Source organism: Acinonyx jubatus, chromosome E1 (genome assembly GCF_027475565.1).
Source record: "Acinonyx jubatus isolate Ajub_Pintada_27869175 chromosome E1, VMU_Ajub_asm_v1.0, whole genome shotgun sequence".
Classification (NCBI taxonomy): Eukaryota; Metazoa; Chordata; class Mammalia; order Carnivora; family Felidae; genus Acinonyx; species Acinonyx jubatus.
The window spans coordinates 9,928,348-9,952,873 of NC_069397.1; the positions used below are offsets into that span (position 1 = coordinate 9,928,348).

The following is a 24,526-nucleotide window of genomic DNA, read 5'->3' on the forward strand; positions in this document are numbered from 1 at the left end:
AGTAATATAAACAAATAGCTTTGGAGTCAGACTGACAGTGATTGAAATCCTTACTAGCTTGTGCTCCCTGGGTAAGTTACTCTGAGTCTCAAGGTCATCATCTGTAAATTGGGGGTAATGATATTAGGCATCTTACAGGGTCTTTTGCGGGGGAGAAAGTAAAGGGTGAAGTGAGATTGTGATTATAAAGCACTTGGTACGTTGAGAGCACATAATAAGCACTTAAGAAATAATGACAGCTATTATCACCTGACTGGTGCCTGGAGGAATAAAGGCAGCTCCAGAATTTCTGCTAGGAGGGGCTCAAGAGCAGTCATCACACTGGAAGGTGGGAAAGGACACTGCTTTGACATTGATCCCATGCTTAGGCGAAGAAAATGAGAAAGGATTGGAGATTTACAGGGATTAGAGAACGATCCATCCCAACCATCCCCACCACTCTGCCCACATTCCTTGGCACTGCTCCTGTTCAGTGATATTCAGGGCATTTCTTGCACTCCCCCTTCTGTCCCATGCAACTAACCAGTCAACAAAGACAAAAAGCTGCTGCCAACAAAGGATTGAACTCACAACAAGAAGGGAAAGGGAGAGGGGCACTGTGTTTTCATGCCAAGTGTGTGATGCCCTGTGCTTATACCTCTCCTAGATACTGCTTATTCCCTTTATACAGATTGTACCCCAGCCCCCCACTCCCGCTTGACTTCAGACAATCCCCATTTCCAAGGAGAGAGGGGCAAGATCTTTGTTTTTATTGGCCACAGACAGCAGATCCCACCGCCCCCCCCCCACCTCTGAGCACAGGCTGGTTTCCAATAGCCCCTCAGATCCCTGGAGGACACTGCCCCAATTCCTATGCAGCCTCTGTTGAAGCCTGCAGGAGTCAAACAGACATCCATTCTCAGCACCAACTCAGGTGGATGATACACTCAGGCAACCAGAGTCTAGGCCAGTCTCTCTGGCTTCTGCCTGAACACACTCTCTTTACCCAGGCAGAGGCTGGATCTTTGCCTCTAGAGGCCAACTCCCTAGGTTTGAAATCCAAGGTTCACCCCTAGTTAGCTTGTGACCCTAGGTAGGCTATTTTTCTGTGCCTAGTTTTCCCCACACCAAGACAGACTCCAAAGACTATTATTAATCTGCAGGGTTTGGCACAGTAACTGTTCATAGAAAACTTTCAATAAACATCAGGTCTGATTACCTTACGGGCCCTGGACCAAAACAAACCTATTAAGTTGCTCTAATTATATGGTGAAAGACCCCAGTTTCTGGTTATAGTCTCAACACTGACACTTACTAACCTCAGACAAGTTGGACTTCTTTTCGGTCCTGTTTTCCCAACCATCACACGATGGACTTCACGGATTAGACAAAAAACAAAACTCGGTGAACATTTATTGAGTGCTATCTTCCAGGTTCCTTCCCCAAAAGAGGACGTACAATTATTAATCAGGCACTGAGCACACTCACCCAGTGGTGAGGGACACTGAGGGATAAAGACTTGTTTCATTTAGCTCTGCTTTTAGGGATGGATGCTGGGCCAGAAGAGCATGTGAACAAAGCTGGATGATTCACGAGTTTGCCTTGTAATTACTGGCGATGCTTTTAAGTTACCCTTTCAAACTTGAGCATTTGCAGGGATTTGGTTCTGAAAATAAGCCCACTTCTCCTTTTTTTTACTGCCGAGGTCACTGTGACTGAGAGAGGAGCCACATAAAGCAGGTCATGCCTCCTCTTCCCCTTTCGAGGAACCCTGACCCCCGGGAAACTACGCGACCAGGGAGGGGAGGGGGGTCCTGCTCTGGGGGTGCAGGGCGAAGCCGTTCCGACCGGCCAGTGCCTTTCAGCCTAACTAGAACCGAGAAACAGGAGGGGCTAAGCCGGAGCGTGGCAGTGCCGGCCTCGCCTCGTACAAGGGCAAGCTCTGAGCGCCCACGGCCGCGCGCCCCAGACCTGAAGCGCCGCACCATCCAGCCCCGGGTTGGGGAGCGCTCCCGCTCCGGGAGGGTCAGCTTTGCGGAGACTAGGTCTGTCCCGCTCCACCCGGGGCTGCAGCCGGGCACCACCAAGCTGCGCCGGGGTACCGCCGCAGGTCCGGGCCACCGAATATCGGAGAAAGCACACGGACAGTAACGCCGTCCGTCCCGGCCACCGGGTATCAGTGAAAGGGCACAGACCGCACGCGCGCAGGGTCATGTGGGCGGGGCGGGCGCGTGCCCCCGCATCCACGAGAGGAGGCGGGGATGGGGGCGGGGCCGACAGCGCGGCCTCCCGTGAAGCCTCGCGCGGGGAAGGACCGGAACTCCGGGCGGGCGGCTTGTTGATAATATGGCGGCAGGAGCTGCCTGGGCTACTCGAGGAGGCGGTGGGGCCCACACCCGGAAGAAGGGTCTCTTTTCAGGCTAGTGCGGCGGCCGCTGCGGACCCGGAAGTCCGGGCCGGTTGCTGAATGAGGGGAGCCGGGCCCTCCCCGCGACAGTCCCCCCGCGCCCTCCGCCCCGACCCGGGCCCCGCCATGTCCTTCTTCCGGCGGAAAGGTAGCAGAGGGGGGCTCCGGCGGGGAGCCAGGCCGGGCCTCAGGGGCGGCGGTGGGGCAGGTGGGCCTGCACGGGCTTCCTCCCGGGCGGCGGCGGGGCCCTCGGCCTCCGCGCAGACGCCCCCTGCGTGCCTCGCTTTGCTCCCGGACTCTGCAGGGAGGGAGAAGGTGGCTTCCTCGCGCGAGGTCAGGGGAATTGTCTCGCTGGTCCGAAAGTGTTTGCCGAAATTCATCCAAGTTAATGCCTGTTTGCGTAAAAAACAGCCTTCGCGTTTGTGTGTGTGTGTGTGTGTGTGTCTAAACTGTGAATCAAAAAAAAGGAAATTCCTTTAGTACCTTGTTAAGGAAGTCTCTGACTTCAGAATATTGAGGGTTTTATGTGTCAAAGCAACATGTGAAAATGTTTTCTTCAACTAGTGCTGTTTTCTAGATTCCTCCTTTTTGGGGGGGGGAAGGGGATTCTGCACTTCCTAAAATAACATTACTTATTGCTAAAAGTTCCCTAATGAAAGAAACTAGTTCTTTTGATGACTTAGCAAGTCTACTAACTACTGGGACGCTCACTCTGTAAACTGCTTATATTTCTGATTTTCCGTTTTAATAGCTGCCCAGTTTTTAAGTAGAGGCAGCTTAATTTTGATCCTGGATAAAGTTGTTGTGTGTCATTAAAAATATATATGCAGAATGAACAAGTGTAGGTCATTTTGGATGATGGTGGTGCTTTGAATTCTTGTTATTTAAGAGAAAATGTACCAGAAAACACACACACACACACACACACACACACACAAACCAACAACAAAAAGCAACACTAAAACAGGAACGTGGATTCATATGTCTGCTCTGCTACTGCCTGTAACCTGGGACAGAAAAGTGTTAACCCACTTTTTTCTCTTCTCTCAACTGAGAATTAGATGATTGGTAAAGGCCCCATTCAGCTATGAATTCAAGAATTCCTTTTAAGTACACGGCCGAGTTTTAGTAACTGATGTCATGGGGTGAGTGAATGAAGCTGTGATGAATGAATGCAGTGCTGAATGAAGGAAACCTGTAAAATGGTACAAGGAAGCTTTGTTGATAACATACCTTGGTATAGTTAAAAGCTCTAATTTGTTTGACAGTGTTTAGTTTTGTTTTTGAAGGGGAAAGAAAGCATTCTGTGTATAATGAGGCAAATTGCATGTTGCATAATAAGACTGTTGTCTCTATTCAACATTTGAATGTCTGCTGCTTGCCAGGCACTGTGCTAGGCCCTCACAATTAAGCCCTGAACAAGACAAAGTCCCTGCACCCATGGCACTTATTGTCTGCTGGGGCAGACAGACAAGAAATTTCTCTTTCTTATGTATGTGTGTTTACAAATTGATAACATATTACGATAGAGAGAACTGGAGAGAAGAAGCATATTTTGGTTTGAGGATAGAGAAAGGCCTCAGCAGGTGACCTTGAAACTCAGAGCTGAGGGATCTGTAGGAGGTCACAGAGGGTAGGGAAGAACACTTTAAGCACAGGGAATAGCATGTTCAAAGGTTGTGAGTCAAGAAAGAGTCTGGTGCCCTTCAAGGAAGGAAGGAAGGCCACTGTGCCTTGGGCTTAGAGAGGTAGACAAGATTCAGAGCTTTGTAAGCCATAGTTGTTAGGTTTTATTCCAAGTGCAGAGATGATATTATTTAAACATTTTTAAAGAGGAGTGATTTGGTCTTATGTTATAAAAAGATCATTGTAGATGCTTTTTGCAGACTGAATGTGGCAAGAGTAGAAGCTGGAGATGCTTCTGTTTAGGGATCCCATCCAGTCTTTAAATACCACCTATATGCTGATGACTCCTGAAATTTACATCTCCAGCTTGAATTCTCTCTCCTGAATTAAGAATGGTATATCCAACTGTCAGTCCACTTTATACCTCTACCTAGTAGATATAGGTATATCTATTAATAGAAATGACAGACTAACACATGGATCTTTCACTCACTATATCTAAAATTTAACTCCAGATTTTTTGTCACCTCAATAAATTCCATTTCTGGCCTTTTAATTGTTCAGGCTAAAACTTGAGTATATTCTTGAGCTTCTCTTTCTCTCCTACTCTATATCTACATCAAATCTGTTAGATCTACCCCAGAACATATCCAAATTCAACCTTGTCTCGTTATCCCTGATCCCTGGTCTAGGCAGTCATCTCTGTTTAGATTGGGCAGTTAAGGAAGTCCTTAACATCTTCAAGGATGTCATTCAAATTTCAGCTTAAATGTTAAGAGGAAGCCGGTTTTATGAAAATCAAGAACGGAATTATTTTTCTGTAGGTTTCAATTTGGTTTCCCTTCCCTCCTTGACCCCTATGGTATATTTTCAAATTGCATTATGCCACATCTCTTTTCAAATTTTTCCTGTGACTTCCTGTACTTGGCCTTCCTTTATTGAGGTCCCATTTCCTGTGTTCATCTCCTGCTTTCCTTTCTCATCACTGTTCCATTTATATTGACCTCTTTGTTGTAAAATACATTCCCACCTCAGGGCCTTTGCACTTACATTTTCTGTCTGGAAACCCCTTCCCACAGATACCCACTATTTGTTCCCTCGTTTCCTTCAGGTTTTTGATCATCTGGCATCTTAGTGAAGTTTTCTCTGTCCATCCTGCTTTTAACATTGCAGCCCCCAGCCCCTGCACTCCTATCCCCTTGCCCTACTTTCTCTACAGCATTTATCACCATCTGCTTTACTATGTGTTTTATGAAGATGGAAGCTGAGTTTTGTTCGTGGTTGTATTCCCAGGTTTAGGTCCAGTGCCTGGGATATAGTTAGGATTTTAGTAAATAATTTGTTGAATAAGTGAATAAAACAAAAATATCAGCTAGTAAAAAGTGCTGTGCTGGGAATTTAAACTGATGTGGGAGTAGATCACAGGATGACAATTTGTGTTCAGATAATAAAGGAAGGCTTGTCTGGGAAGATGGTATTTAGATTGAGATCTAAATGAGGAGAGAGAGCCAGCCTCACAAAAGATGAAAGGGACTGCATTGTAGCCGGAGAAAACTGGAAGCACAAATGTCCTGAGGCAGGCATGAACTGGCTGTGTTTAAGGAACCAGAAAAAGGCTGGAACTTACTGGGAATGGGATATGTTTTGGAGGTGGAGCTAACATGACTTGGAGTGAGTGGAATTGTCTTTTGGCAGTTGTGAGTTGGTGACAACTCTCAGACATCCATGGGGTGTGTTGAGGAGGCAGTGGGATGTACGGTTCTGTAGAGATCACCTAGAGAATGCCTGTAATATGTGAATTAGTTACGTTGAGAGGCTATAGCAGAGACACTGAAGTGTAATGGCTCAGACAAGAGAGATTTTTATTACTCTCTTGAGTGTGATGGTCATTGGGTGGCTTTGCTTCACAGTCATTCAGGGATCATTTTCTTCCCATTTTGTTACAGCTCCTTCCCTTAGGGTATGGTCTCTTCTATCAAAGCCATGTCATAGCCCCTTCTGTCTGTCCTCAGTCTTCTGACGCGTGGTAAGGAGGAAGGAGCAGCTTTAGCCAGAAAGTGGCACATAGCCATTTCTAGTCATATTCTATTGGTGAGAATTTAGTCGTATGGTCATAGCTAACTGCAGAGGCTCCTAGGAAATGTAAAGTAACTAGCCAGTTATGTGCTAGGTTACAGTCCTCTTGCCAAGAAGAGGAGTGATCATGAATTCAGTGACCATGGTAGCATTTCCTGCCATACTGTAGACAAGAAGGGAGCCTAGGTGAGAGCTCTGGAGTTAATCCAGCTTTTAGAAGTGAGATTGAGAGGGGCGTCTGGGTGACTCAGTTGGTTGGGCATCCAACTTCAGCTCAGGTCATGATCTCACATTTTGTGGGTTTGAGCCCCGTGTCGGGCTCTGTGCTGACAGCTCGGAGCCTGGAACCTGCTTCGGATTCTGTGTGTCCCTCTCTCTCTGCCTTTCCTCTGCTTGCTTTCTCTCTCTCAAAATAAATAAACATTAAAAAGTTTTAAAAATGTTTAAAAAAGTGAAATTGAGGAACATGAGCCATTGACAAAGGAGAATCAAAAATAAAGTGCCAGTCATATAGGAGTGCGATGTCATGGAAGCTAAAAGAAGATAATGTTTCAAAAAGAAGGGAGTATTGTGTTGAATGTCACTTGCAAGATCAAGTTAGAAATAGCTACTCAGTTTGTTAATGTGGAAGTAATTGGTCACTTTAAGAGTAGTATCCGTGGAATGGGTTGAGGGGAGCATGTGAAGTGTGGAAAGTAGCAAGAGTAAAACTAAAAAACACCTTTTCCAAGAAACTTTGCAGTGAAAAGGAACTAAAAGGGGCTCTTGGGTTAAGGGATTTTTTTTTTTTTTTAAGATAAAAGATGTCAGAGCACGTTTGTATGCTGATAGGAATGATCTGGTAGAGAGGAGAAAATGATAGAGAAGAGAGGTGTTAATTTGTGGGAGTAAAGTTCTTGGGAAGTCCTAAGGGATAAGATTAAAGCCTGACTATACCAAGATTTGGTTAGGGTACACTGCTGTTGGGAATTGCAATTGTAGGACCACTTGTATAAAGGTCAGAAACTTTCAAACAATGCTTTATATGGTTTATGGATACATAAATGTATTTAAAGAGTAAAAATATGGTTGGAAACAATAAATGTTCAATTTATGAAATTATTTCCATAGGGAGAGGGGGAATGAGATCAGGGAGAGACTTCAGTTGCACCTGCATGTTTTATTTCTTTTGAAAATTTTTCTGAAGCGAGTACAGCATAACGTTAAGATTTGAGAAGACTGAGTGTTGCTCAAACCTGAGTGTTATTCAAATTCTAGTATTGTCTCTGTTTTAGATGTTTCATTAAAAGAATGTATAGAAACAAAAAGCATAGTCAAAATAAGGTGGCTGAAATAAACCTACAAAGATCAGTAGTCACGATAAATATAAATAGACCAAGTTCTTGCAAAAAGCTATATAGCTAAAAGATAAAGCAATTGGATAATAAACCAAAATCCAACCATAAACTCTTTACTGGAAACACAACTAAAGCATAAGAACATAGAAAAATTGAAAATAAATGGAAAGAAAAAGCAGACAGATGTTAACCAGAAGAAAGCTGTGTGCAGATGGCATACTTTAAAGCACAAAACATTATTAGGGCTAAAAAGGTCACTACATCATAGGATGAACACAGTACTAGGAAAATAAAATTCTGAACTGCTTTGTACCTATTATCAGTCTCAAAATACAGAAAGCAAAATATAGAAAATTACCAAGAGAAATCAACAAATTAATAGTCCTGAAGTTTTAAGAATGGTCTTCTTTATAAATCAAGAGTAGTAATCACAATAAAAAGAAATGGGCTGCCCCAGACGGTGAAGTAATGGTGATTTATAGACTGGATTCCTGCTGTATACTAGTTAAATAAAAATAGGATCATGAGAAGGTTAAAAGTAAAAGGATGGGAAAATATATTAGAGATATAAGACAAAAAGAAAGCTAATATAGTCTTCACAGGAACACATAACAAAAAAAGAAGGGAAATTTAAGTTTTGGGAAGGAGGGGAACAAAGGAATTCTAATTCCCAGATAACATGTTTACCTACATAGAAAATTGAAGAAAATCTACACACATACTATTAGAACTCATAAAAGAGTTTGGCTGGGTTTTTAAAATATATGCATTTATATGTAAGTATTTAAAATTCACTTGTATCACTGCATGCCAGTAAAAACAAAAGACTGAAATCTTTATGGAGTTTACAAAACCCAATTGGACAAGAATGGAGACCTAAATAAATGGAGAGGTATACTATGTTCATGGATAGAAATATAGTACTGGAAAGATGTGAACTCTCCCAAGTTAATCATTAAGTAAGTCAGTGCTGCTTTAAAAACTCTCATGGAGGTTTTAGGATCAAAACAAGTTAACCCTGTAATTAATATGGCAGATAGTTTCAAGAGAGAATAAGGTAGAGGACTTGGCCCTGCCAAAGTCTGATTATATGGTTAGGTAACTAAGACAATACAATTAAATGCTCAGAAACAGACCCATGTATGTGTGGGAACTTAGTATACAAAGAATTTCTGTTCATTTGGGAAAGGTTGGACTAATCAGTAAATGATGCTCATTATTCCTCTGGGAAAAGACTGTATTTTCTACCTCCTATCATACACACCAGGGGTCAGCAAACTTTCTGTAAAAGACCAGATGGTAAATATATTTGCTAGGCTTTGCAGGCCATAGAGTCTCTTGTCTCATTCTTTCCTATCCTTGTAGCCATAGATAGTATGTAAATAAATGGACATGGCTATGCTAAAATAAAACTTTATATAAAAACCTAGGCGTGGGCCTGATTTGGCTCATGGGCTGTAGTTTCCCAGTCTCTGAGAGATAAATTCCAGGTGGATAAGAACCCGGAACTTTAAAAAGCAAAACTTGAAACCATAGGAGAAAATATAGGGGGGAAATCTGATTTTGGGGTAGGAAAAGATATCTTTTTTTTTTTTTTTTAATTTTTTAATGTTTTTTAATTTATTTTTGAGACAGAGACAGAGCATGAACGGGGGAGGGTCAGAGAGAGAGGAAGACACAGAATCCGAAGCAGGCTCCTGGCTCTGAGCTGTCAGCACAGAGCCTGACACGGGGCTTGAACTCATGACTGTGATATCATGACCTGAGCCAAAAGTCGGACGCTTAACCGACTGAGCCACCCAGGCGCCCAGGAAAAGATATCTTAAACAATAAGACAGGAAAATACAGTACACATAATGAAAATTTAGCTAATTAAAGTTTAAAACTTCCATGCAATAAAGTTTTATTTATTTGTTTATTTTTTACTTAAGTAATCTCTATACCCAACATGGGACTCAAACTCATGGTCCTGAGATAAAGATCATGTTCCTTCCACTGAGCCAGCCAGGTGCCCAAAGCTTCCATACAGTAAAATATACATAAGGTATTTGCAACACAAATGATTAGTATCCAGAATACTATGGCATTCCTACCAATAAGTAAAGGATGAAGGACATGAATAGGCAGCCCATAAAAGAGGAAACCTAAACAGCCAATAAACATGAAAGGTATCCCCTCAAAGGAAATCAAGGAAGTGAGTTCAAAACACCATCAAGTGACATTTGAAACATTTATATAGCTACTTTCATTAAAAATACCCATCATCGGGGCGCCTGGGTGGCTCAGTCGGTTGAGCGTCCGACTTCGGCTCAGGTCACGATCTCACGGCTTGTGAGTTCGAGCCCCGCATCAGGCTCTGGGCTGATGGCTCAGAGCCTGGAGCCTGCTTCCGATTCTGTGTCTCCCTCTCTCTCTGCCCCTCCCCCATTCATGCTCTGTCTCTCTCTGTCTCAAAAATAAATAAACATTAAAAAAAAAATTAAAAAAAAAATACCCATCATTGGTTACCCAACAGTTCCATTTCTAGTGTTTTATCCTAGAGAAATTCTTACCTATATACGTTGGAAGACACATACTAGATTGTTGATCACATCGATGTTTGTGATCATGAACACTGGGAAATAAAACTTAAATGTTTATTAACAGGAAAATGGGTAAATAAAAGTGCATTTTAGGAATGAAGCAGCTAAAGTGAATGAACTAGAGCTACATGAATCTACTAGAATTGCATCAGTATGGACGAAAGTGAAATTATGGAATGGATACAAGTGTCAGATATGTATAGAAAAATACTGTTTATGTACTTTTAATTTTTTTAAGTTTATTTATTTTAAGAGAGACAGTGTGAGTGGGGAAGGCGCAGAGAGCAAGGGAGAGAGAGAATCCCAAGCAGGCTCCGAACTGTCAGCACAGAGCCCAATGCAGGGCTTGAACTCATGAAATCGTGAGATCGTGAGATCATGGCCTGAGCTGAAACCCAACGTCAGGTGCTTAACCGACTGAGCCACCCAGGTGCCCCTATGCAATTTTTAAAGATGTACAGAATAATAGCATTTTTAAAAGTCATTTGTAGGAATAGTCTAAAAACATACAGGGCAGTAAACATCCAATTCAGGACCAATTTATCTCCGGGAAGGGAAGAAGGGCAATGGGATCAGGTAGTGGTTCATAGGATCCTTTAACTATACGTATAATATTTCAGGGGAGGGAATAGGTAAGTCAGACCTCTAATATTTGGCAAAGCTGGATTGTGTGTGTACTTTTATGTTTGAAATATTAACTAGGAGATTTGATTTGTAAGATGAGAATGTATTGAGGGTGATGGAAGTGGAACTGTGAAGATATATTTTGGTGGTAAAGTCAGTCGGTCTTAGAAGTGGTTTGGGTGTAGGAGGTAAGAGAGAGGCATGTTAAGAACGACTTCCAGGTTTTCGGCCCGAGAAACTGGGGTGATCGTGTCATTCGTGAGAGAAAAGACTGAGGTAGAATAGGTTTGGGAAAAGATGGTACGTTCCGTTTTGGACTAGTGTTATTATGGAAGATGACAGGGAGATGGTTAAATTTAAGGTCAAAAAGGATTTAAACTAGAAATAGAAATAGAGGATTCACAACTTACGTTTGGTATTGAAAGCCTTAAGAATGGGTAAGCTCAGCCAGGAAATACGTATGTGTATATAGTGAAAAGAAAAGGTGCTCAGACCCTTTCCCTGAGAAACTCCCAGTGGGCACTTGGAGAAGTTGGCAAGGCGGTAAACTGAGAAGGAGCAGCTGGAAAACCAGGAGAGTGGAGTGCTATGGAAGCCAAGACAAGTTCACGTTTCAAGTGGGAGATGTAGTCAGTTGGCAAACGCCGTGGTGAGGGCTGCAACCCAGTCCCTTCTACTGCATTTCCTTGTTTGATCTTCCTAAGAGTAGTGATCAGTACCTGCAATGATCTTATATTTGTCCGTGTTGGTCTCCACCTTCATGCATGTAGACTTCTTGAAGGCAGGACTGCTCTTTTCTGAGCCAGGAGAGTATCTAGCACATTCGAGGCACTCAAATAACTTGTTGACAGATTGATTTATCAGATACCGCGAGAGCTAGTTATTTCCTGCTACTGGTGTTTAGTGTTTAAGAGCACAAGTAGAGAGATGGTCACATTTTGAGATTTCTTATTTTGACTGGCTTTTCGTGGTGAGGTTAAAGAAAATTTAATGTTGAAAAAAAATAGAAGAAAAGTAAGAAAGGTTAAAAATAGTCTTAGGTTAGATCCTGTAAGAGTTCACACTTTGCTTAAGCTGCCATGTACCTTCCTTTCTTGGATATTATATTACTAGCATACTTGCAGTACAATTTCTACTGTTTTCTGTAATGGAGAAGAAACTATATAGCTTTTTAAGAGAAATTATTGGGCCTTGATTGAGTTTTAGAAGTTTAGAAGGTAAGTTTAGAATGTTTGTATTGGATACTGTGAGGGTAATACACAAGAAGTAAGATAGAAGATACAAAGAACTCTTTTCCTCAGGATGTATCTAGTAGTGGGCATCTTTTTTCAACGTTTATTTATTTTTGGGACAGAGAGACAGAGCATGAACGGGCGAGGGGCAGAGAGATAGGGAGACACAGAATCGGAAACAGGCTCCAGGCTCTGAGCCATCAGCCCAGAGCCCGACGCGGGGCTCGAACTCACGGACCGCGAGATCGTGACCTGGCTGAAGTCGGACGCTTAACCGACTGCGCCACCCAGGCGCCCCTAGGCATCTTTTAATAATATTAGTTAACATCCTAAATTTACTGTGTGCCTGTTACTCTCCTACACCCTTTACAAATATTTATTTTTTTCACCCACAACCCTCTAAGATAGGTGTTATTACTGACCTAATTTTATACATCAAGGAAATTGAGACCCAGAGAAGTAACTTGTCCAGGATCACATGGCTGTGTAATAAGTGGCAAGCTAGAATTGGAACCCAGGTGTTCTGCATTGTCTCTCTGTAAGCACACTCCGTGCTTGTGCTCTTGGATGAATGAATGATGTTCAAAGGTCACTTCCTTAGAGAAACTTCCCCCGACAATTGTCCTGCCCGGTCTCCCTCCCAAGGCACTTATTCTATTATTGTACAACTTTGAATATTCATCTGTTAGAATAAAGCTTGTCTAATTTTTACAGCATATAGAATGGATCTTTTCGACTGTAAAAGTTGTTCACGATGCTCTTTTATCTTCTAGTGAAAGGCAAAGAACAAGAGAAGACCTCAGATGGCAAGTCAATTAAAGGTGAGTTCCACGTCATTCCATTGTATTAAAAAGTGATGTGTTCTGCATTTATAGGCTATTGAATCCTGGTATCTTCCCCCTTCTTTTGCCATTATTCGTCTCTGTCTTCTTTTAGAATTAGGGTTGTGACTTACTTCCTTGTTCAGCCTATATACTTACTAGCACATGATAGGCTTTTTACTAAGCGCTTGTTGGCTGTCCTAGTGATACAGTAAACCAGTCCTTATTAATCACCCATTTGATTGTTCCTAAAAGCAATTAGTTGTCTTTCTATTAAAAAAACAAGGGGCGCCTGGGTGGCTCAGTCGGTTGAGCGTCCGACTTCGGCTCAGGTCACGATCTCACGGTCCGTGAGTTCGAGCCCCGCGTCAGGCTCTGGGCTGATGGCTCAGAGCCTGGAGCCTGCTTCCAATTCTGTGTCTCCCTCTCTCTCTGCCCCTCCCCCGTTCATGCTCTGTCTCTCTCTGTCCCAAAAATAAATAAACGTTAAAAAAAAAAAAATTAAAAAAAACCAAAAAGCGAAAAATACTCTGAACCGAGCTGACAGCTAAGTGAAAGAACTACCACTTCTAAGGCTTGGTTTTCCAGAAGTGTGGATGATCACAGCTTGAACTTCTCTGTTACTTTGGATGAATGGTCTTAAAATTTATTCAGAGTACTTTATTGTAGTCAATATATTGCCCTTATTTATAGGTTAGAGCATGCTTTTTTAGGTTGTGATCCCTACTATAGTTTTGACTGATTTCATCATGTCCATGTACAAAGATTGGAATGGAAGATTATGATGGAAATTGTTTCTATAGCTGTTACATGTAAGTTTCTTCAAGAAAATTTATTTACATGAAATCTGTAGATTGCTGCTTAGATTTTTCTTTCAAATGTTTGTTATGTAGCTAGCAGTGAGTATTAACTGTATATGATCAATTTGCCAGAGAGACTGATTATAACTTAAGAGATTTATAAAATTAGGGAAAAACTAGGGTAGCTTGCAGTCTTATTTTCTGCTTATTTCTGATAATTTAAAGCCAGTTGGATTCCACATTGGTTCATACTGCCCTCCTCAAGCAAAATTTGATTGGCTTCAAGCCCTTAGCAAGCAGTGTGTGTGAAGACAGGATCTGATTGTAGAAGGAACAGACTTTGATGTCTCAGGCACACAGATCTTCTACTCTAAACTCTGCTACTAACAGTATGACCTTGGGAAGTGATGTAACCTTTTTCGGTTCTTTGTTGCAGAATGAGAGAACTGGCCTGCCTCACTTTCTAAGTCTATATGAGGCTAAAAAGTTCCATGTTCATACTCTGTGACAATATATAATCTGTGCTTACCTGACTTACCTTGGAATAATACAGAAGCAAGACAGGAAACAGGCCCTCACGAAGTTAGCAGTCTGATTAGAACTTAGATGCAGAATAGTAGCAAATACCCCAACATACTAATAACTACCATTTCTTGAGCACCTGTTCTCTTCTAGGCATTAGCCAAAAAACTGCGGCTGTAACTGAACAAAAAGGACTTGGATCCTGTAGTCCTTGAACTTATAGATTGGTAGGGGAGAGGCATGTTAATCAGGTGATTCCACAGATGGCATGGGCTAGAATCTGTAGTGATGGAAATAAAGTGATCTGGATAGATCAGTTTAGAGCTAAAATGGATAGAACTTTGTTACTGAATAAATATGAGATGTAAGGGAAAGGGAGGTTTAAGGTTGACACCTACTTTTCTGGTTTGTCCAACAGTGAGACTGGTGGAGACAGGTTGGGAAATTATATGTTCAGTTTTGGCATGTTGGGTGGGAGATACTTTGGAGACATTTACATATATTTTATGCACACAGTAATTCTAGAGTCTGAGTTTCCATCCAGAGGTGAAAGTGATTTTCTAGAGTCTGGCAGACCAAAGTTGAAATCCTTCATGTTGAAACAAATGACTCTTTACCATCTCGTTGACTTCTGGCAAAGTATTTAACTTTTGTCTGTGTCCACATCTCCAAAATGGGGAAAATACTGGTCCTGCAAAATTGTTGTGAGAAATAATGGAATAACGTACCCCCAAAAATGTCTATGAAGCAACCCGTACTGCATTGGTAGCTCTTGTTTTCTAGTTTTAGCAGGAGAGGCCCTCAATATGTTGACTTCGTTAAATGAAGTGCTGTGAGGAGTTTAGAGGAATTTGAGATCAGCAAATGGAGTGTAGGGAAGACTATAGAAATGGGACTTAACGTATCTAAAAGTTGAAGAAGAAGGATTTGAATGAAAGAGGCGATTTTGTCTCTTTTTCTCCTACCAGCGCAGCTTCTTGTTTCTTTGGGTATATGTTGGGCAGAGGGACCTTCATCCAGACAAGTAAAGATATTTTTACAGAAGAGTGATACCATTATGAGGGTCATAAAGACCAGAAAAGAGAGTTGAGACAGAAAAATAGGGAGCCTGCAGGCTATTGAACAGGATGTTGATGCTTTACATACAGTATTTATGAAAGGTTAGTTTGAAAGCGTTTTGTAGGAGGAGATCCTAGAAGTTCTTTTACTGTAATGCAGAAAGGCCTATATTAAAGATGTGGTGTTGATAATAAACAGACAAGTAGATGTTTAAAGATCTTGAAGGAAAAGTCAACAGATCTTGGCAGGTAAACACATAGAGCGAAAAAGAATGGGTCCAAGATTTTGAGCTTTGGAGACTTGCAGATTGAACAGAGACAGGGAAATCGAGTAGGAGATTTAGTTTGTAAGAAGATGCAGTAAGTTTGATATTTGGACAAATTGGTCTTGATATGGTAAAGTCGAAGTGAGAATAGCTAGTAGTAAGTTGTTACAGATACAGGATCAAAGCCCAGATCAAAGGACAGGTCTCAGATACAGGTCAGGGGTTCTCAACTGGGGTTCTAGTTCCACACAGGTACAATCTAGGAGCTGTTGCTGGAGGTCCAGGGCATGAGTGAGACTCTCCCCTTGAATCCGCCAGTTACTAGTAACTCTCTTTTTAAATCTCTTTTAGATATCTATTTAGGTTTTAGATACTTATTTTATTTAGAGATTTGTTTTACAGGTGTATCAGGGTCCTCACTTAAGTTTATTTGGAGGGAAAAAAGAGCGTGTTTACGGTTTAAAAAAATGTTTGAAAAAGATTGCTGTAGCAATAATTTGAGGTTTGAGAATAAATGTTGTTTCTAGCAGGAAGAGTAGAAGAACAGAGAACCTCAGGAAGGAGGGGGTCCTGAGGAGTCATGGAAGGAGATCATATCTGACACAGTGGACTAATAAATGTGTTCTAAGGGCTTGAAAGGGAGGCACAGATAAAAAAGATATTTTCTGTAGAAAAGTAAATTAAGGAGCACATAGTACCATGGAAACCAAAGGAAGGTAGACTATCTGGAAGCAACATCTAAAATAAGGGGCGCCTGGTGGCTCAGTCGGTTAAGCGTCCGACATCGGCTCAAGTCATGATTTCACCGTTTGTGAGTTCGAGCTCTGTGTCAGGCTCTGTGCTGACAGCTCAGAGTCTGGAGCCTGCTTCAGATTCGGTGTCTCTGTCTGTCTCTGCTCCTCCCCTGCTTATGCTCCGTCTCTCTGTCTCTCTCTCTCTGTCTCTCTCTTCCTCAGAAATAAAATAAACATTAAAAAATAATAAGTCAATAGTTCTAATAAGAAAGAGGAGAAATAAATAAATTAATAGCATTTTGTATCATTATATACATCTAATAAGGAAACCATTAATCTTACCCGTTCTTACAGAATATTATTTGTAGTTTGTTATCTATACAAAAAATCATTATTGCTTATAAACTTGCTAAAATGATTTTGCTCTCTTCAGTTTATCGTGAAAGCAAAACAAAAAACAAGACTTGATTCTAAAACTGAAAAAAATCTCTTGAAGACAACTCCATTTTGTAATTCTCCCAACTCTTGTTGAATGACTGGTAAATATAGGTACCCGACAAATAGGTATGGACATTCATGTTCTTACCTGCTTTATCCTATTTATCAAAATGTCTCGAAGAGTAAGAGAGTGAATTACAGTATGCTGTACTCTTCATAAGAAATGTTACCTGGTATTGCTCAGAATCTGTGGGAAGTGTTTGCTGAGATTGAGGAGTGCTTATCTGTTGGCAGTGTAGTAAAATAAATAGTGTTGGTGGCTACAAGTTTAGTTATCTAAGAGTATTTATCTTGCGGGTGTGGGGTATGGAATGCTAGGTGACCTGTATCTCTTCTATCCTTCTCGCTATAGCAATGTGCTAAACCAAAACTTCTTCAAAACTTTGAATAAGAGTCATTGATGTTTGGGGGGATAGCTAGAATTTTGATCCAGCTGTGTAGCAACAAGGTCACAGGATTACTTTGACAGTATTATAATACTGAGTTGATTATTTCCTATTAATAAATAGGTAACTAGTCTCTTTATTCTGACGTCAATAGGATCTTTCTTCAGACTACTAAAGAAAGTATATTTTGTGAATAGAAAAATTGTTTTTTAATGTTTATTTATTTTTGAGAGAGAGAGAGAGAGAGAGAGAGAGAGACAGAGCGCAAGTAGGGGATGGGCAGAGTGAGAAGGAGACATAGAATCTGAAGCAGGCTCCAGGCTCTGAACTGTCAACACAGAGCCCGACGCGGGGCTCAAACTCATGAACCGCAAGATCATGCCCTGAGCCAAAGTCAGATGCTTACCTAAGCCACCCAGGTGCCCCTATTTGTGAATTTTTTAAGTGTGCTTTGTGTTTAAGCAGCTTGAAATTTGATTAGAAATGTTTTTTATTAAATAGAGAAATTTGTTACCCAATTAAAAAGTAAAATAAGGGGCACCTGGCTGGCTTAGTCATTAATTAGAACATGTGACTCTTGATCTCAGGGTCATGAGTTCAAGCCCCATGTTGGGTGTGGAGCCTACTTAAAAAAAATGAGAATAAAAAGTGAAAGTAATATAAGCGTTCTGAAGAGTATTTTCTGGTTTCCCCCCTATTTTGTTTCAGTTTTTTGTTCTTTGGACAAAAAAGGATTAAGGAATTGAAAAGGGTCCATATATCAATGTTTCCTGGCTTTGGCACTTTCTATCATCAGAAGTTCTCAAAGCTCTCTGTTTTCAGTTTCGTTTTTAGCACAATATTTTGAGAGTTTTAAATAATAATTGGACATTTCCTTCCAGTTTTCTGCCCCTTGATTGATTTACCTTTCCCCTAAGTATTTTTGAGTGCATACTTGAGAGGTGTTACAAAATTTAATTTTTAAGGTTCTCTTAAAGCCCTTTTCTGAGACAGTTTTAGACAAATTGCATTTAACTTTTAACCATTTGTTTTTGAAAAATTACAGCTTCAATATCTGTACATTCCCCACAAAAAAGCACTAAAAATCATGCCTTGCTGGAGGCAGCAGGACCAAGTCATGTTGCAATCAATGCCATTTCTGCCAACATGGACTCCTTCTCAAGTAGCAGGACAGCAACACTTAAGAAGCAGCCAAGCCACATGGAGGCTGCTCATTTTGGTGACCTGGGTAAGTGACTCACTTTTTGTTAACTTCCAATAGAAGGAAGGATTTGAGTGTAATATGTGAAACTCTTGCTGGAGGATACTGGAATTACAATTGGAACAGGCTTTGAAAAAACGTATTTAAAATAACAGCTATAAGTATAATGAATGGCACTCTATTGTGTTCCTGTAAGTATAAAATGTGAAGCATTCTCAGTAGAAAAATCGGCCATTTTCAGAAGAAATATATTTGGCTACTAATTATATGAAAAAGATGCCTCACTTCATGCATACTCAGGGAAATGCAAATTTAAATAAGTTTCCCCCAACACATGAGCAGATATTTTTAAAGTTTGATAATTTGAATGTTAATGTAGATGAAGAGAAATGGCCACTCCTATTTAGTGGAAGTATAAATTGATGAAAATGTTTTGGAAGGCAGTTTGGAAGTATTTATCAAAATATAAAATATAAGATCTAGCCCTCAGATATATTTACATATATGCAAAGAGATGTATATCCAAGTATGTGTGTGTTGTTTGTGATAGCAAAAAAGCGAGGAACAAGGTAAATATCTGTTAATGAAGAAGCAGTCAAGTTGTGGTATACCTGTATTTGAAATAATGGGTAGCCATTTAAAAATCTGAAGATAACATAGAGAAATATCTAAGGTGAAAGTTTAAATTTTTTTTTTTTTAACGTTTATTTTTGAGACAGAGAGAGACAGAGCATGAACGGGGGAGGGGCAGAGAGAGAGGGAGACACAGAATCCGAAACAGGCTCCAGGCTCTGAGCCATCAGCCCAGAGCCCGACGCGGGGCTCAAACTCACGGACCGTGAGATCGTGACCTGAGCTGAAGTCGGATGCTTGACCGACTGAGCCACCCCGGAGCCCCTAAGGTGAAAGTTTAAAAAGCAGGTCGCATAACTGTGTGTAGTAGGATCCCTATTATGTTAAAATAGCTTCTCTTTCTCCCTTGTCCCCCACCCCTAAAGATAAGGAGATTGATGTTTTCTGAATTTTTGTCACCCAGATTTCTGCACTTATAAAAATTGCATATCATGGTATCATAAATTGAAAAAACAATCCCATGAATAAATTGATGTCTAATAAAATTAATCCCTCTTTTGCCATCTTCACTTAACATTAGTGTTTATTCAAAGGTGCCAAAGTATTTATGACGGGTCACACTCAGCAGTACATTGCAAACAACATTTGTATTGGTCACAAAATAAAATTGTAAGTTTTACTGGATTACTCCTGTGTTGCTGGTGAGAATGTGAAATGGTACAGCCACTCTGGAAAACAGATTGGCAGTTTCTTATAAAGCTGAATATGCAGTTACCATATGACCCATCAGTTTCACTCAGCATTTATCCCAGAGAAGTGGAAACTTACATTCACATAAAAAACCTATATACCAGTGTTCATAGCAGCTTAAAAACCAAAAACTGTCTTTCCACAGGTGAGTGAATGTGGTTGAATAAACTGATCCATCCATGCCACAGAATACTACTCAGCAATAAAAAAGAGCAGACTATTGATATACCTAACAACTTGGATGAATCTCAGGGGAGTTAGGCTGAGCGTTAAAAGCCAGTCCCAAAATGTTATATTTGTGTAGTATGATTCCATCTGTATAATATTCTTTTTATAAATGATTTTTAAATATTTATTTTTGAGAGAGCGTGTGTGCATAAGTGGGCAGGGGCAGAGGCGGGGGCAGAGGATCTGACTGAACCACCCAGGCGCCTCTGTATAATATTCTTGAAACGACAAAATTAGAGAAATGAAGAACACGGTAGTGTTTGCCAGAGGTTAGGAACAGAGGAGGTGGTTATAAAAGGCCATATGAGGGATCCATGTAGCATTGGAACTGTTGAGTATCTTGGTGGTTACATGTGATAAAATTGCATAGAACAAAGTACATGAGTGAGTACAGGTAAAATGGGAAATCTGAGTAAGATTGGTGGATTGTATCAATGTCAGTACCTTGGCGGGATACTGTACTGTAGTTTTGTAAGATGTTACCATAGGGGAACCTGGGTAAGGGGTACATGGGATCTCTATATTGTGTCTTACACTTTTTTTTGAATTTACCATTATGTCAAAATTGAAAGTTTAATTTAGGGGTGCCTGGGTGGCTCAGTCGGTTGAGTGTCCAACTTCAGCTCAGGTTATGAGCTCACGGTTTGTGAGTTTGAGCCCTGCATTGGGCTCTGTGCTGACAGCACAGAGCCTGGAGCCTGCTTTGGATTCTTTGTCTCCTCCTCTCTCTGACCCACTCCCGCACCCGCTCTGTCTCTCTCTCTCTCTCTCAAAAATAAGCAAACATTAAACATTTTTTTAGAAGTTTAATTTAAAAAATTGTAATTCTAGGGGTGCCTGCATGGCTCCAACTCTTGGTTTCAGCTCAAGTCATGATCTCACTGTTGAGTTCGAGCCCCGCATTGGGCTCTGTGCTGACAGCACGGAGCCTGCTTGGGATTCTCTCTCCCTCACTCTGCCCCTCCCCTGCTCTCTCTCTCTCTCTCAAAATAAAGTAAATAAACTTAAAAAAAATAAAATATTGTAAGTCTTGTAAAGGGTCAGGATTTTCTGAAGTTCGTGAAAGTGATGTTGACCAAGATGCCCTAGTTAACATTGACAATGAGACAACCAGCAAGGATGATCCGCAGAGAGATTCAAAAGAAAATGATTTGAATATCAAAGGATGAAGAAGAGCCCTTTTGAAAAATTGATGAAGCCCTTGTTAATTTTATGAAAATGAACCTCAATGTGCCACTGCTGTGAATGTAAAAAATGTTTTTAAATTTTTTGTTTAATAACTAGTTTGTGGTTAGAATCATAACCTAAATTTAGTCTAATGTAAAATGAACATATTTTTATTAAGTTTTATTTAATTTTATTTTTCAAGCTAATCTCCAAGAACTGTTCTTTATTCTGTTGTAATCAGTGCTGAGAGTTGGTAACATTTTTCTAGCTATATCCACACATCCACAATTTTCCTCAGGAAAAGTTCCTAGAAGTGGAGTTACTAGATTGAAAATCATGGAGATTTCTAAAGCTTTGCTGTCTGTTACTGAGTGCTCCTTCAAAAAGGTTTTCCCATCTTTTCTTCTCATCATCAGTGGGTGACAGTGTTGACCTGTTTTTCCTTTGCCTTTGTTAATTGTTACTTTTTGAAACAACATCTTCCAGTTTGACAGACAAAAATGTGACCTTGTATTAATTTGCTTTTCTGGGATTTTTAACTAGATTGAATATATTTTCATATTTTTATTGGCCTATTTTCCTTTCTCTGGGACTAGTATCATAAGTTTTTTTTTTTTTTTTAAGACTTTACATGGTCTGAACTGCCATTAAAAGGGATAATACTTGAGTTACAGAGAGCTTTTTGATGGATTAAATAAGTTTTGGACAGTTGTTTCTTTGCTTGTTTAGAAGCCAGAAGTATAGAGTTTTTAGTTCTTTATTCATTTAAATTGCTAGGGAAGTAAACTTTATTCAAGAATTCTGGTACCACTGATGCTAAAAGTGACTGACTTATCTGTCAATCTTGAATTATTTGTTACTGAGCTGCTAATCTTTTGCTTCTTTTAGGCAGATCTTGTCTGGACTACCAGACTCAAGAGACCAAATCCAGTCTTTCAAAGACTCTTGAACAAGTCTTACATGACACAGTTGTCCTCCCTTATTTCATTCAATTCATGGAACTTCGGAGAATGGAGCATTTGGTTAAATTTTGGTTAGAGGCTGAAAGTTTTCACTCTACGACTTGGTCTCGAATAAGAGCACACAGTCTGAACACAGTGAAGCAGAGCTCATTGGCCGAACCTGTCTCTCCATCTAAAAAGCACGAAACTACAACGTCTTTTATAACTGAGTCTCTTGACAAGAGATTGGAGGATTCTTGCTCAGCCCAGTTGCTTATGACTCAATCAGAAGGAATTGACGTGAATAATAGAACTAGCAACATTCAGAATCACTTGCTGCTTTCCCGGGAATGTGACAGTGCCCATTCTCTCCATCTTGAAATGGCCAGAACAGGAACTCATCAACTTTCCATGGAAACCCAAGAATCCTCCTCCAGACTTCTAGTAGCCAGTAGAAATAGTCCCTCTTCACCACTAAAGGACTTATCAGGAAAATTAATGAAAAGTAAGTATGTGATTTTCTTGTCTCTCTTTATCCTGTTTGGTTTGTTTGTTTAATCAGTTTACAAAGTAGAACTTGAGGGGAATAGAAGGGTTGGAATCGTTTTCTTATTGATTGATTGATTGATTGATTGATTTAAATCCAGGTTAGTTAACATATAATGTAATAATGAGTTCAGGAATAGAATTTAGTGATTCATCACTTACATGTAACACCCAATGCTCATCCCAATAAGTGCCCTCCTTAATGCCCGTTGCCCACTTAGCCCATTCCCCCACCCATCAGCAGCCCTCAGTTTGTTCTCTGTATTTAAGTGTCCCATGGTTTGTCTCTTTCTGTCTTATCTTATATTTGCTTCCCTTCCCCTCTGTTCATCTGTTTTGTTTCTTAAATTCCATTATGTGAGTGAAATCATATATTTGTCTTTCTCTGACTGACTTATTTCACTTAGCATAATACACTCTGGTTCCATACATGTTGTCACAAATGGCAAGATTTCATTCTTTTTGATTGCCGAGTGATACTCCATTGTATATATATACCACATCTTCTTTATCCATTTATCAGTTGATGGACATTTGGGCTCTTGCCACACTTTGACTGTTGTCAATGGTGCTGCTATAATCATTGGGGTGCATGTGCCCCCTCGAATCAGCATTTTTGTATCCTTTGGATAAATACCTAGTACTGCAATTGCTGGGTCATAGGGTAGTTGTATTTTTAATTTTTTGAGGAACTTCCATACTGTTTTCCAGAGTGGCTGCACCAGTTTGCATTCCTACCAGCAGTGCAAAAGGGTTTCTCTTTCTCTGCATCCTCACTGACATCTGTTGTTGCCTGAGTTAATTTTAGTCATTCTGATAGGTATGAGGTGGTATCTCATTGTGGTATTGATTTGTATTTCCCTGATACTGAGTGATATTGAGCATCTTTTCATGTGTCTGTTAGCCATCTGGATGTCTTGTTTGGAAAACTGTCTATTCGTATCTTTTGCCCATTTCTTCACTGGATTATTTGTTTTTTGCGCATGCTGAGTTTGATAAATTCTTTATAGACTTTTGGATATTAACCCTTTATCTGAGATGTCATTTGCAAATATTCTTTCCCATTCCATTGGTTACCTTTTAGTTTTGCTGATTGTTTCCTTTGCTGTGCAGAAGCTTTTTATCTTGATGAGGTCCCAATAGTTCATTTCTGCTTTTGTTTTCCTTGCCTCTGGAGATGTGTCAAGTAAGAAGTTGCTGCAGCTGAGGCCAAAGAAGTTGTTGTCTGTTTTCTCTAGGATTTTGATGACTTCCTGTCTTATGTTTAGGTCTTTCATCCATTTTGAGTTTATTTTTGTGTATGGTGTAAGAAAATGGTCCAGGGTCATTCTTCTGCTCGTCGCTGTCCAGTTTTCCCAACACCATTTGCTAAAGAGACTGTCTTTTTTCCATTGGATAATCTTTCCTGTCAAAGATTAGTTGGCCACATATTTGTGGGTCCATTCTGGGTTCTCTGTTCTGTTCCATTGATCTATGTGTCTGTTTTTGTGCCAGTACCATATGATCTTGACGATTACAGCTTTGTAATACAGCTTGGAGTCCGGGCTTGTGATGCCTCCAGCTTTGGTTTTCTTTTTCAGGATTACTTTGGCTATTCGGGGTCTCTTCTGGTTTCATACAAATTTTAGGATTGCTTGTTCTAGGTCTGTGAAGAATGCTGGTGTTACTCTGATAGGGATTGCATTGAATGTGTAGATTGCTTTGGGTAGTAATTGGCATTTTAACAATATTTGTTCTTCCAATCCATGAGCATGGAATGTTTTTCCATTTTTTTGTGTGTCTTCTTCAGTTTCTTTTCATAAGCTTTCTATAGTTTTCAGTGTGTAGATTTTTCACATTTTTGGCTAGGTTTATTCCTAGGTATTTTATGGGTTTTGGTGCAATGGTAAATGGGATTGATTCCTTGATTCCTCTTTCTGCTGGTTCATTATTAGTGTGTGTATAGAAATGCAACTGATTTCTGTACATTGATTTTATATTCTGTGACTTTGCTGAGTTCGTGTATCAGTTCCAGCAGTTTTTTGGTGAAGTCTTTTGGGTTTTCCACATAGAATATCGTGTTGTCTGCGAAGAGTGAACGTTGACTTCCTCCTTGCTGATTTGGATGCCTTTGATTTCTTTTTGTTGTCTGATTGCTGAGGCTAGGACTAGAAAAGGTTTCTTTTCTCTTCA

At 40.4% G+C, this 24,526-nt stretch overlaps 1 protein-coding gene across 1 annotated transcript in view; it reads left to right on the top strand.

The window, feature by feature from the left end:
• The first annotated feature begins 2,270 nt into the window (after positions 1-2,270).
• The window catches only part of AKAP10 (A-kinase anchoring protein 10), a 78,233-nt gene continuing 55,977 nt past the window's right edge, over positions 2,271-24,526 (top strand). The window contains exons 1-4 of the mRNA XM_027047640.2: positions 2,271-2,534; positions 12,637-12,684; positions 17,994-18,176; positions 21,756-22,313. Coding sequence (XP_026903441.2) covers positions 2,447-2,534; positions 12,637-12,684; positions 17,994-18,176; positions 21,756-22,313 — 877 coding nt within the window. The 5' untranslated portion in view covers positions 2,271-2,446. The remainder of the gene's footprint in view (positions 2,535-12,636; positions 12,685-17,993; positions 18,177-21,755; positions 22,314-24,526) is intronic.